This window comes from Chinchilla lanigera, unplaced genomic scaffold (genome assembly GCF_000276665.1).
Source record: "Chinchilla lanigera isolate Chin_1 unplaced genomic scaffold, ChiLan1.0 scaffold00075, whole genome shotgun sequence".
NCBI lineage: Eukaryota > Metazoa > Chordata > Mammalia > Rodentia > Chinchillidae > Chinchilla > Chinchilla lanigera.
The window spans coordinates 6,482,358-6,494,494 of record NW_004955476.1 but is presented as its reverse complement, the minus strand read 5'-3'; the positions used below and the strand labels follow the sequence as shown (position 1 = coordinate 6,494,494).

General features: G+C 51.8%; 1 protein-coding gene and 1 long non-coding RNA gene across 4 annotated transcripts; one reads left to right on the top strand and one right to left on the bottom strand.

The window, feature by feature from the left end:
• Nucleotides 1-2,280: 2,280 nt before the first annotated feature.
• On the bottom strand, nucleotides 2,281-5,834 carry LOC106146363. Of its 2 annotated transcripts, none has more exons than XR_001230776.1 (3): nucleotides 5,750-5,834; nucleotides 4,301-4,403; nucleotides 2,281-2,873 (listed from the first exon to the last, which is right to left on the bottom strand). It is a non-coding gene; the product is annotated as an uncharacterized LOC106146363 (long non-coding RNA). The 2 variants fall into 2 exon arrangements; XR_001230775.1 differs by lacking the exon at nucleotides 5,750-5,834 and adding an exon at nucleotides 5,468-5,551.
• A 226-nt stretch (nucleotides 5,835-6,060) lies between these two features.
• On the top strand, nucleotides 6,061-11,503 carry LOC106146362. Of its 2 annotated transcripts, none has more exons than XM_013502898.1 (2): nucleotides 6,061-6,098; nucleotides 10,435-11,503. In XM_013502898.1, exons 1-2 carry the CDS (start codon nucleotides 6,080-6,082, stop codon nucleotides 11,046-11,048), a joined length of 633 nt encoding a protein of 210 aa, XP_013358352.1. In that variant the 5' UTR covers nucleotides 6,061-6,079; the 3' UTR covers nucleotides 11,049-11,503. The 2 variants fall into 2 exon arrangements, 1 of the variants encoding a protein (XP_013358352.1); XR_001230774.1 differs by lacking the exon at nucleotides 6,061-6,098 and adding an exon at nucleotides 8,069-9,095.
• Nucleotides 11,504-12,137: the final 634 nt, after the last annotated feature.

The window sequence follows — 12,137 nt, the reverse complement described above, 5'->3', positions numbered from 1 at the left end:
GAGTAGTTTCAAGGTTTTAGGTCTTATACCTAGGTCTTTGATCTATTTTGAATTGATTTTTGTACAGAGTAAGAGATAGGGATCTAGTTTCAGTCTTCTACCAGTGGATCTCCAGTTTCCCCAGGACCTTTTGTTAAAGAGACCGTCATTTCTCCACTGTGTATTTTCAGCTCCTTTGTCCAGAATCAAATGGGTAGCTGTGCGGGTATGTTTTTGTCCTCTACTCCGTTCTGTTGATCTACAGGTCTATTTTTGTGCCAGTAACATTCTGGTTTTGCTACTATGGCCTTGCGGTATCACTTGAAATTGGGTGTTAGGATCCTGTCAGCCTAGCTCTTTTTATTTGGGGTACCTTGGTTATTCTGGATCTTTTTTGCTTCCATATGAATTTTAAGATTTTTTCCAGTTTTATGAATAATGTCATTCGTATTTTCACAGGGATTGCATTAAATGTGTAGATTGCTTGTAGTAATACGGCTATTTTTTTTTTTTTTTTTTTTTTTTTTTTTGGTTTTTCTCCGGTACCGGGAACCGAACTCACGACCTTGCGCTTGCCAGGCAGGCGCTTTTGCCGCTGAGCTAAATCCCCAGCCCAATACGGCTATTTTGACAACATCAATTCTGCCAATCCATGAACATGGGATTTACGTCTCTGGTGTCTTATTGAATTTCCTCTTCAGTGGTCTCAAAATTTCACCGTGGAGGTCTTTCAAATACTTGGTAGATTGATCCCTAGGTATTTTATTTTCTTTGAAGCTATTGTAGATGGCATTGTTTTCCTGATTTTTTTCTCAGCTAGTTCAGTATCAGTGTAAGCTATTGATGTTTACATATTGATTTTTTAAACTGCTTTTTTGTCCTACTTTGCTGAGTTCATTTGTCAGCTCTAACTGTATTTTGGTAGAGTCTTTAGGGCCTTCTAAATATTTGATAATAACTGCAAACAAAGGTAATGTGACCTCTTCCTTTCCTATTTGTATCCTTTATTTTTTCCTTTGGACTCTTGCTGTAGTCAAAATTTCAAGAATGACATTGACTGAAAGTGGTGAAAGTGGACATCCTTGCTTTGTCCTGACATGAGAGGAAATGCTTTCAGTTCTTCCTGTTCAAAATGACGTTTGCTGTCAGTGTATAGCAGATGGGCTTTATTATATTGAGGAGTGATCCTTTAATATCTAGTTTCTTAGGGATATTCATGAAGGGATGTTGAATTTTGTTGAAGTCTTTCTGTATCACTTGAGAAGATCATGTGATTTTTCATGAGATTGAAGTGGCAATAAAATGTTTTCCAAGTGTGGAGGACCACCTGGGTGTCTCTCCTTGAAAGAGGAGCTGTTGTTTCCATTTTGGCTGAGCCTGACCCTATTTCCATGTATTGATATGTACAGAGCTGGTGAGGACTTTTCCTTATCCCTCCAGTTGGCTTTAAGCAATGCATATCAGTCCTGCCAAGGTGCTGATGGAAGTCTTTGAAGATGGCAGGTGTGTTTCCCCAGAACACCTGTTGTTCCCATGTGTGAGCTGGGATGAGGCAGGATGTGTGAGCCAATGCTCCACACTGTCAGCTGGGATCAAGCCTCAAGATAGAAGCTATGACTTCCTGGGGCTTGAAAGATTACATGTCAGAGTTGAAACACCGCCCCAAAACATTAGATACCATCTCAGTTGTGTCACGCAGATCGCTCTTTCTGAAGATCCTTCTTTGCATTTGCAGAGGTGACTTCAGCCCTCCCACCTAGCCCAGCTCAGGGCACTCAGCTACTTCCCACCATTCTCACAGTCACTCACCCTCACGCCACTCCCTGCTTCACAAATGAATAAAACCCAGATTCAGCCTTGGGTGGAGGCCTTTGTTCTGGATAGCTGTCATCATGGCTGGACTTAGGATCCCTTGGCTCCCCATAACTACATATATGCATTAATGTCTTTATTCTCACCATGGGTTACACTGGAAGTGGTAGACTGGAATTAATTTGCTAGGATTCTAATAACTTTTCCGTGGGATTATAAATATATGTTTCTTGGGCCTCGCTGAGGACCGGGAAGGGCTCTCCATACCAACAAAGCAAGCCCAGTACCAGATGGGGTAATGGCTGAGTTTTACCAAACATTTAAAGAAGAGCTAATACCAAGGGTCCTCAAACTAGTCTATGAAATAAAAAGGGAAAGAACACATCCAAACTCTTCCTAGGAAGTCGATATCACCCTGAAACCAAAACCAGACAAAGACACAGCAAAAAAGAAAAGCTATAGACCAATATCCTTGATGACGGTGAAAAATTCTTTAAAAAATACAAACCAAAGTTAGCAACACATTAAAAAGATCACACACCATAATTAATTTCAGGGGTGCTAGGATGGTTGAACATGTTCAGGTCAATGAGTGCAATACACACAGAAACTGGATCCTGCTGCACAGTTCCAAAAGATCCTCCTGAGTGCTTTGGATGGCAGTGTATTGGAAGAGGACCAGGGCGGTGAGGAAAACTCGGGCTTGGGTGGTGGCGATGGAGGCAGAGCGAAGTGGATGCATTTGAGATATAATTTGGAAGCAAGAATTGCAGAATTTCATGATGGACTGAATGTGGGAAAGGGAGGGACGAGGAGGAGGAAAGGAAAACTCCAGGTTCCTGGGTTGAGCACCTCGGTAGATCATGGTGATGTTTGTCGGCGTGGAGAACATGGCCAGACAAGGCTTGAAGGAGATAATCAAGAGTTCAGCGATGTCAAGCGAAAGCTCTGGTGGCTCAGGCTGGGAAGGAGTGCCTGAGGGAATCTGGGCCGAAGGAGACGAGGCATCCGGGTAGTGTGATGATATCCAAGGGTAGCATGCAATGAGCAGGTGGAAGCATTTAGGATGTCACGGGAGTGATCTGCAGTAGAGACGCAAATACAGGAGTCACTAGCATCAGGATGGCCTTCGAAGGGTTGGCAATTAGAAAGAAACTTCATGGTCAGAATGTGAAGTCAGAAGAGCGCAGGGCTCAGCACCGCGCTTTAATATTAGGCAGCCCAGGGGATGAGGGAGAGGCGGTGGGGAAAGAGGAGAGCAAGTCCCAGCGCGGAGCCAGAGGAAGCGGGCGTCACACTGGAGAGAGTGCTCCATTGTGTCTGCTCGCATCAAGAGGAGAGGACTACACTGCAGGTTTAGATGTGCATTTCCAGCTGCGTCCCGGGTAGTCTCAAAAGAAAGATTTGCAAAGGTTTCAGGACCTGTTCTGGGCAACCATGAAGGACTTAAGGTTACTCTGCAAGTCTAAAGGCTATTTTAAAACACCTTTTACCCTAGCTAGGTTATTCGTGTGGCGGGGGCAGACGTAGCAAAGTTGGCATTTCTCATTGAAGATTTCTCGTCCGCTAACCGGCCACTTGCCCCAAACAGGAAGAGGATTCGGGGAACGCTGTTTACAGGGTCAGCCGCGGGGTGGACAGTGGAGTGGGTTGATGGTCTGCACTTACAGCAGAGTTTTCCAATCTTCCTTTAATACTGTCTTTTAAGAGCAGATCCAGTGAGATCTGGAGGACACCAAGGTTGTATTAAAGATCAGAGCTTGCATTTGGGGTTCTGACTGGGACTGACTTTTTCTTTAAGAATGAGGACAGCAGAGTGTCGTCTTCTAATTGGATTGTCATCAAGATTTCCCTTTAAGGGAACCTGAAAATAAACAGACCAAACTTGCTTTGCCTAATTTAGGTTTCTTTGGAGATTGGGGGAAAGAAAACCCCTGAGGACTAAAATAGAGCAGGAGCTGATATCCAAGGGAGATGAGAGGTTTCTGGCAATGGCAGTAGAGCGTCTCAGCGACGCACACACGCACATGGAGAGCGCACGGAGAACAGGGCTGAGCCACAGGGCGGCCCGCAAGGGCGGGTGTTCGAGGGAAAGAGACCGTGTGATGGAACCCTCCGGTAGATCAGCTTTAAGTGTGGAGAACGAGCCAGTTTTTCTGGTTAAGTCCCAGCCTCTTCCCTGTATCCTACTAACCAGGAAAGTAATGCACACTGGAGGAAACAGAGTCAAGGACAGTTGCTTTTGTAGAGGAAGGTAAGTGAGTGTTTTTGAAATTCTGAAATCATCCGGGGTGAAGTTAACGTCCCTTTATCTCTTTTCTTTTAAGGAATAGGAGTACAAATACCAAGGAGAAAACCCTCTCAGTTGGGGAGAAGATCAACTAGGAAATGGATTTATAAGCATCACTGCTATACCTGACTGGGCCGGATGCCTCTCATAACATCAAGAAATTACATCAACCACACGAAATTCCTTAATTTCTTCAGCAAACGTCTACGGACTGTTTACCATTTGCTGGGTGTTGTGCTGGATCCCACAGACGCAGATGAGAGCAAGGTACACAGGCTTTCCGGTTTCAAGCACTCAGACGCGAGGGGAAAACAGACATACACTGTGAACAAAGAGGCTGTTAATAACATAATTTCATTTGGTGATAAAGACAGGAAGAAACTAAAACAGGGCTTGGTAGAGAGAAGCCTGTGGGGAATTTTACTGGTAATCAGGGAAGGCCTTTGGAGACCTTGCCCTTTGCCCTGAGATAAGGGGCCAATCTTACGCAGACCTGGGCAGGGCGGGCCTGGCACACAGCTGTACAGAGAGAGGAAAAGCGTCCTCATGGCTGGAGTCTAGGGAGGGCGGGATTGGCAGCTAATCTATTTGAGGACACTGTAAATCAATGCAGGGTTGCGGGCTCAAAGTGAGGGTCTTGGATTCTGCTCTAAGCCCTTGCAGGCTGTAAAGAAAAGGGTGTGGAGACGCAGGCTGCAGAGCACCGAGGAGGAGGGTGGGGGTTGGAGGTCACAGAGTGGATGCGCAGATGCGTCAGGAAGCGGTTACATTCGCGGTCCAGGCAAGCGAGACACCCTGGTGGCTCAGGCTGGGAAGGAGAGCCCAAGGGAGCCCGGCCGAGGGAGACACGGCGTCTGGCCAGCATGAAGCCCTGGGCTGCGGAGGAAGGGCCTGGGCTGGTCGGGAGGGCAGAGGACTGAACAGGTGAAGGCCCAGGCTGCCGTGGTGCCCTGCGTCCGGGGCTGGGTCAAGGTCTGGAGCACCCTGGGTGGGCTCATCCTGCGGCAGCTCTTCGAAGAGCACGCCTGAGCGTTTGCAGGCACCATCTCGGGAGGACAGCCGGGGCTGTGGGCAAGGGCGCGCGGGGCGCAGAGCTTAGCCCATCCTGTGCGAGCGTAAGCAGCTCAGCTCCGGCCTCAGACATACGAACTGGCTCAGCCAAAGAAAGCTCCGTCGCAGCCCTCACACGGTCTGGAAAGCAGCGTAGCCACCGTGGGCTGCAATGGTGTCGTGAACACAGCCCAGGCCGTGGGGGTCCACCCCCCCCACCCCGAGTCATTGCCGTGCCCCGCCCTGCTCCCTCCAGCAGCACACTTTATTCTCTGCACAGAATTCTGGGAAACACTTTTTCTATATCTCGCTACATTCCCCTCCCTTCAGCTTTACCTTTAGCCATTCATCACTTTTATATGTTGGAAGTGGGCACAACACATGCTCTTGTAAGAGGGTTTTACTACCCCAAGCCAACGGAAACCATGGAGAATTCAGCCAAGCCCTCAGTGGATGAGGAAGGACACCGAGTCACAGGCAGAAAGGGGTTTCCGCGTTGCGGAGCGAGTTAGTGGCTGAGGGGGGGAGCCGTCTCCTCTGTCCGGGTCTCCTTTCTACCAGCACACAGATGTCTGAGTCAGCTCTCTTGCAAACAAACAAAAGCTCGTATGTCCTTACCGGAACACAGTCCAGATTTGTCTGGGGAGAGGGATAAGAGCCTCTCACGTCACCACTTCCTCTTCTGAGGTAATTATTCCCAGCTCCTGGGTGTGGTCATCATGGCACCCAGAGAGAAAGGAAGCAAGGTCCAGGGCCGGACACCAGGGTGAGGTCCTCCGTGCGTAGACAGCAGGCTTGAGAGCTGGGATCTGGCTGCCCAAGGGCGAAAGGACCAGCCAACAGACCCCACCTTGCACCTCGAGGCAGGAGGCTTAGGCTACCTCGGGAGCCGCACACAGATTTGGACTGTGCTGCCCCTGGAACTGAGGTCGTTGCAGGGCACTGGAAATGGGCCACACCTGGGCAGGTGTGCAGGGCTCTCCGGGGTGTGCTGGTAAATGTTTCACAGAGGGCTGAGGCCAGGGAGAGGGTGCCTTGGGGTGTTTGCCAATTTCCTGCTGCAAATGACGGCACAGGGGGCTGCTTCGAGCCGCCCAGGAGGCACCAGGAGGACCATGGGGTTGGGGCAGCGAGCCCGGCTGCTGGTACCAGGGCACCGCGGAGCTGTACGAGTGGCCTGGGCTCCATGTCCTGTTCCTCATGGCCTGCTGATCTGGGGAGACCTCAGCGGGCCGGGGGGGAGACGAGGGGACCCTTCCAGGCCTGAGCCATGGGAATTAGTGAAACTGAGGGAGGAGGGGCGCAAGGAAGACAGCGGGTACTCTCCGGCAGATGGGAGGGGAATGCACAGGGCTTCCACTCCTTGCATCTGTATTTCTCATGTGCCTTACACAGATTTTTAAGTATGTAGCAATACTTTCATAAGAAAATGATGAAAATGGAAGAAACACATCCTTTTCGGTGACTCAGGACTGTCCACCTCTGCCGTGGACTGACCGGCCCCGGGTTTCAGTGCTTCGAAAACCCGCCCTGGCCTCCCCACTGGGCGACCTTGACCAGGTCCCTTTCCTTCTGTGGACCTTCGTTCCTCAGTGGAAAATAAAGCAGGTGAGGCCTGCCTGGAAATCAGGGCTGGAGGGGACGCGGACCTCCACTTCCCTTCCACTCGCAGGGCAGACGCAGGTGCTCCTGGCACCAGGTCTCCTGGGCCTCCTGTTCGGAGTCAACCTAGATCTTCCAGCAGCTGACTGCATGTAGCAAGAGAGGAGAGGTCTTCATTCTTAAGACTCGATCTCTTAAATTCTTTTGAAGATTTTGACTCTCTGTGTCTCTTCCTGCCCATGCTATGTTTACGTCTTCCAGGGAGGACTCTATCCCATTCCCACTGGCCACCCGTTCCCATTTCCCAAGGCCACCGCACAGCTAGACCGGCCGGCCCGAAGCACCATTTCTCCTGCCCTTTCCACCATTCTCACCCCAGTTCAGGGATGAGGTGAACCCTCCCAGCCCACGGGGGAGTGTAGGCTGCTGGTGTGTACGCCGTGTGGCAGGCCGGAAGCACATCCAGGAGGACCCGGTCTACCTCCTGCTGGAGGTTTGTGCAGAGGACCAGGGAACTGGGAGAAGTCAGCACAGGAGCAAAGAGGAGAAAGACGGGCTCAGAATGCAGCTCCCAGAGGACGCGGCCTGCAGGGCCGCACAAGGCTAGCCCTGGGGGACATAAACTAGAGGGCAAATGGCATCAGGCTGATTCAAGGCGACTCTTCCCTTTCCTGGCTGTCCTGAGGCTTCTCCTTCTCACCGGCTGACTATCAAACGAAGGAGGCCGTTTTACTCCTTAGCTCCAAATCAAGTTTGGAAACTGAACTTGTGAATGAGACACCTGAAACCTACAAGGATATTTCACAGCCGAGCGCCGCACGCCCCCTAGTGGCAGAAGACCAGTAACCGGTGTCGCGGGGAGCTCAGCTTTTGCCTGAGCTAGATCTATTTCCTAGGAAGTAGCGTACCACCAGTTTTCTGGGATCCAGCTTTCAGCTGGATGTTCAAGATGCTGAATAGATCTTTTTTTCTTTTAAAGTTAGGATTCTGGACAGGCATGTTACGGAGTGTTATCAAGGCACGCGAATGTCTGAGCTGAAAGTAATGATCATGTAGTTCATGCAGGTTTTTAAGTTACATCTAAGAAATGAATTCCACGGGGGTGAGGGCAAGGCCCATAGAGCGATGCGCAGCGGCTGCCGTCCAGTTCGGTGCTCGCTCCCTTCTGCAGCGGCTTCTCCGCACGTGCCGTCGGGCGCACCCGCCCTGGGGCGCGGCCTTGGCCTCTGCTGGTCCCTCCTTCGCCCCACACGGCCTCTGCGGCAGCGTCACCCCTGCGCCCCAGGGAGGCGGAGGCCGAGGCCCGAGGCAGCGGGGCGCGGCCGCCGAGAGGAGCTGCAGCGCGACCAGAAGGGCGCCTGGTCGTCTCGGGGACGGCAGACGTGCCCGTGCCCAGCCGTGGCCGCGTCCCTGCCACACGCTGGCGTTTGGGACCGGACACTGGGGTGCTCCGGCTGGATTTCTCGGTAGAGCGACTCTGGTGCAGCCCCGTGACCGTCCGACCGCGTGGCAGCCCTCTGCAGGGCTCTGCGTGGGGTCACGGGAGGAGACCTCGTCTGAACACCCGCGAGCCCAGCCCGGGCTTCGGGGTGAGGGGCGGCGGGCACGGCGACGCGGACTCCCGTAGCCGCTGCTAACGGGAGAAGCCGGGGATTCTGCATGCTTTCTGGGGGCACTGAAGCAAGGCCACCGCCCGGGAAGCCTGCAGGGACGCGGGCCACGGCGACGGCTTCGTGGTAAGGGCGCCTTCAGCGCCCGTGTGCCCATGTGCCCGTGACACCGGCAAGGGCTGCAGTAACGCCGTGGGCTCTTCCCCAAATACGGCTGCAACCCTTCCCAGGCAAGACTCCATTCTGCTGTGCGGGATTCCGCGGTGTGATTTCCCCCCTTCGGTTAATTCATTTTACAACCATCCCTGACGTTTCCAGCTGTGCGGGGCCCTGGGCATAGACCGGGGCTGGCAGCGTGGCAAGGCGGCCGGCAGGGCGGCTCAGCCTCCTCAGAAGGGCCCGCTGTCCCTCCAGACTCACCTGCCCCACCCCACCCCGTTAACCACCCGGCCAGTCCTTCTCACCAAAGAGGGTCCTGCGATTGCAACCCGACAGGCTCGCCCCCGAGACTGGCTTCTTTCACGCAGGATAATGCCGCTCATAACTGGATTTTAATAGTATATTTTGTTCTCCGCTTCTCAGCTATAAAGACAGTGCCATGCAGTAAAATTCCATGACTCCACAGGGAGCCGGTGATTTCACCGAGGCAGAGGCGGGTCTGAGCCATCCCAGCGCCGTGTCAGGGCAGCCGCAGGGCAGCTTGCTCTCTGGGTGGCATTGAGTTCCCGGCCGGGCCTCAGCCTGATTTCCAGGTAAACTGATAGCTGGTATTTGCTAGATCGTAGAGAACACTCTTTTATTGTCTCCTCCTTAGGCTGATACTCCTTTATTTTTCTTATTTTAAATAACATTTTTTATTTTGTGGAAAAAATGAAATAAAATTTCATAACAAAATAATAGAGCAATGACACTAGTTCATATATTACCTATTGTTATCTTCAAAGTGGGTACTCAGGGTGCAAGATACGGGGATCAAAGCTCTCCAAATGTTATTAGCACGGAGCTTTCCTTTCAGTGAACTAAGAGCAATTAGGAGCATAATTATCTTGTATATTTTTCCTTTTCCCTTCCTTCCTTCCTTCCCTCTTTCCCCCATCCCAGCTCCTCTTTCCTCTTGAACAATTTCTTCGAATTTCACAGTATCTGTTGTACATTTTGGTCCTTATTTACTCCTTCGGTTTCTCACACCAGGGAGGCAGTACGATGTTTACACACATGAGTGTGATTTAGTTCACACGTGAGTATGGTCTCAAGGTCCATCCATCTAGCTGTATATGATTCAAATTTATCCTTCTTTTTGGCTGAGTAGTACTCCATTGTATAAAAAGACCACATCTTTTTTATCCATTCCTCAGCTGATGGGCATTTGGGTTGTTTCCAAGATTTAGCTATGACAAACTGTGCTCCTATAAACATGGGTGCACACATATGGCTGTGTTATGATGCTTTTAATTCTTCCGGGAAGATACCCAGAAGGGAAATAGGTAAGATTTTTAAAGGATGGTATTTTTTAACTTCCTTTACCAATCGTGCTTTAAATACCTGCTCCAATCCGCCAAACGCACAAGGGAACTTTTGAAATGAAACATCCTTTAAAAGGTATGTTTTGAAACAAAGAGCTCTGAGAGGTCCGGATAAAAAGGGGAACAACAGCAAAACTGTAAAACCTCTGCCCTAGAATTCAGTCCTTGTCATGTTCATCCTTCACCCCTGCGCCATCAAGTTGCCGTCTGCCTCCGACCGACATCGGCGCCCTGGGAACCGAAAGGGCCAGGCCGCCAGGAGATTGTTTTCCCCGATCTGATGATCACAAGGAGTGTGTCAGATCCACTGCATCCCAAAAGATAGGGATGGTTTCTTCTGAGAAACCACAGACTTTTAAAATCATGGTGAGTTTTTAAAATGCCAGGAATATATTGAGAACGGTTCCCCTTCATTATGTTCTGGTTTTAGACTCCAGGCAGAAGAGCAACCCGGCTTGAGGATATAATTCTTTTGCTCTTACACAAATAAAGCGTTTTGTTTCTGAGAATACAACTGTAAAGAAAACTGAGGGGGTTTCGCGTTCAATTCCCTGGCTTCCCATTGCAGAGTCTTCCGAGGACGTGGCCTCCTGTGCAGCGGGACTTCCTGGGAAGCGAGAAGACAGCCTTCCTTCCTCCGTTAGAATCACCGCGGGATCCGGACCTACTTCCGTACGCCCCCTCGGCAGCTTACTGGGACGCTTTGCGGTTCAGGGAATAAGTCGTATTTCAGTGAGAGTGGTAGTGGTTTTAGTTCACTCCTGCAGGGCCGCTTTGATTGGAAGTGTGCTGCACATTTGTAATTTGGAATCCAATAGCTTCGAAGTCGTGGGCGGAACACGAGAGCCTCTTTGGACCTGGTCAGCACGTGCGGAGTGGGCGGAGGCACCGGGCAGCCGGGCGCATGACGCCTGCTCTGTGCTCCCTCAGCTGTCGTCCCCAGCCCTGGACATGCCCTACGCTGCACCCAACCTAGAGCAGTGCCAGACGGTTTGCGGCTTCCTGCGGGCAAAGCCCATGTCCGGCACAGCACGCCACGCCTCAGACGCCTGCTGGGTGAACAACCGGCCCAGCGGAGTTCGCTGGCAAGTGAGGCTGAGGGGAAGCAGAAGCTCAGCGCCTGCCCTGGGGGGAAGCGGTCTGGGCGGCCCGCAGGCTCAGGAGTGCGGCTTCCTTCCCTGACCTTGACAGAGAGGCTTGCGGGGGCAGAGAGCAACACAGCGCTCTCCGGGGGCACCCGGGAAGGACGCTCTGCGCTTGGAGCTCCATCCTTAACACCAACCCGGTGGTGACAGGCTGGGAGAAGTGGGGAAGCGCACACTGCCTGTCCCTAAAGGACATCTCCAGCCTCCGAGCACCGAGGCTTGTGCTGCGTTCCCAGGGAGACACGGCCTTGTCTTCCCAGACGTCTTCTGGTAGCGTTTGTTATCCTCCACCCAGACCGGGCCAAGGCCGTTTTCCTCAGGGCAGACACACGCCTCCCTTTAGCAGAGTTGCCTGATCTAGTAGGCAGCACCTCACTTTCCAAAGATCCGGAGTCCGGAAGGAGACCTCACACTGAGCTTTTCACATGAACTCACATAAGACTCACTTGCCCCAGTCTGCAAGGAAGACCCTGAGGCTCGGAGAGGTGTTGAGGCTCGGAGAGGTGTTGCAGCTCGTGCAAAGCCAAGCAAGGAGCAGGGCAGGGTGGAGGTGGGGCGGGGTCTCCAGTCCTTTCCCGTGCTTTCCAGCTGCGGGCGGGTGCAGGGACCAAGGCTCAGCCTGACAGCCACTTCCAGCCTCCGTGTTTGGGTCGACACTCAGCCCGGGACTGCGTCCTGGTGGCAGAAGGAGACAGGAGGCCGCTTGACTGTGATTAAAGCCGAGAAGAGAACAGGAGAGTAAGTGGCGCACAGGTCTGTGAGGTGCTGGCTCTCCTGGCAAAGTGCTTTCCGTTCATACCTCAGGAGGTGTTCGGCGCCCCTGGGACACTGAATACGGAGTTCTTTGTACAGTTCAACTCTGTGGTGTGTTTGTGTGTGTGGCGCAAGACTGACCTGCTGTGAACAACTTCTCGGGCCATGAGGCAGCATGAAGCAAGGGCCATCGCTGAATGAAAAATGAAGTGCTGTGAGAACAGAGGTGAGAGAACTCATTGCAACAGGAATCACGGAAGACTTCCGTAGAGAAGAGTACATTTCTTAGGGTTCTCTAGAGGGATAGAATCCGTAGAAGTATATGTATAGTTATGCAAGGGACTTATGAGGTAGGCTCACTGGTCAGAAGCAG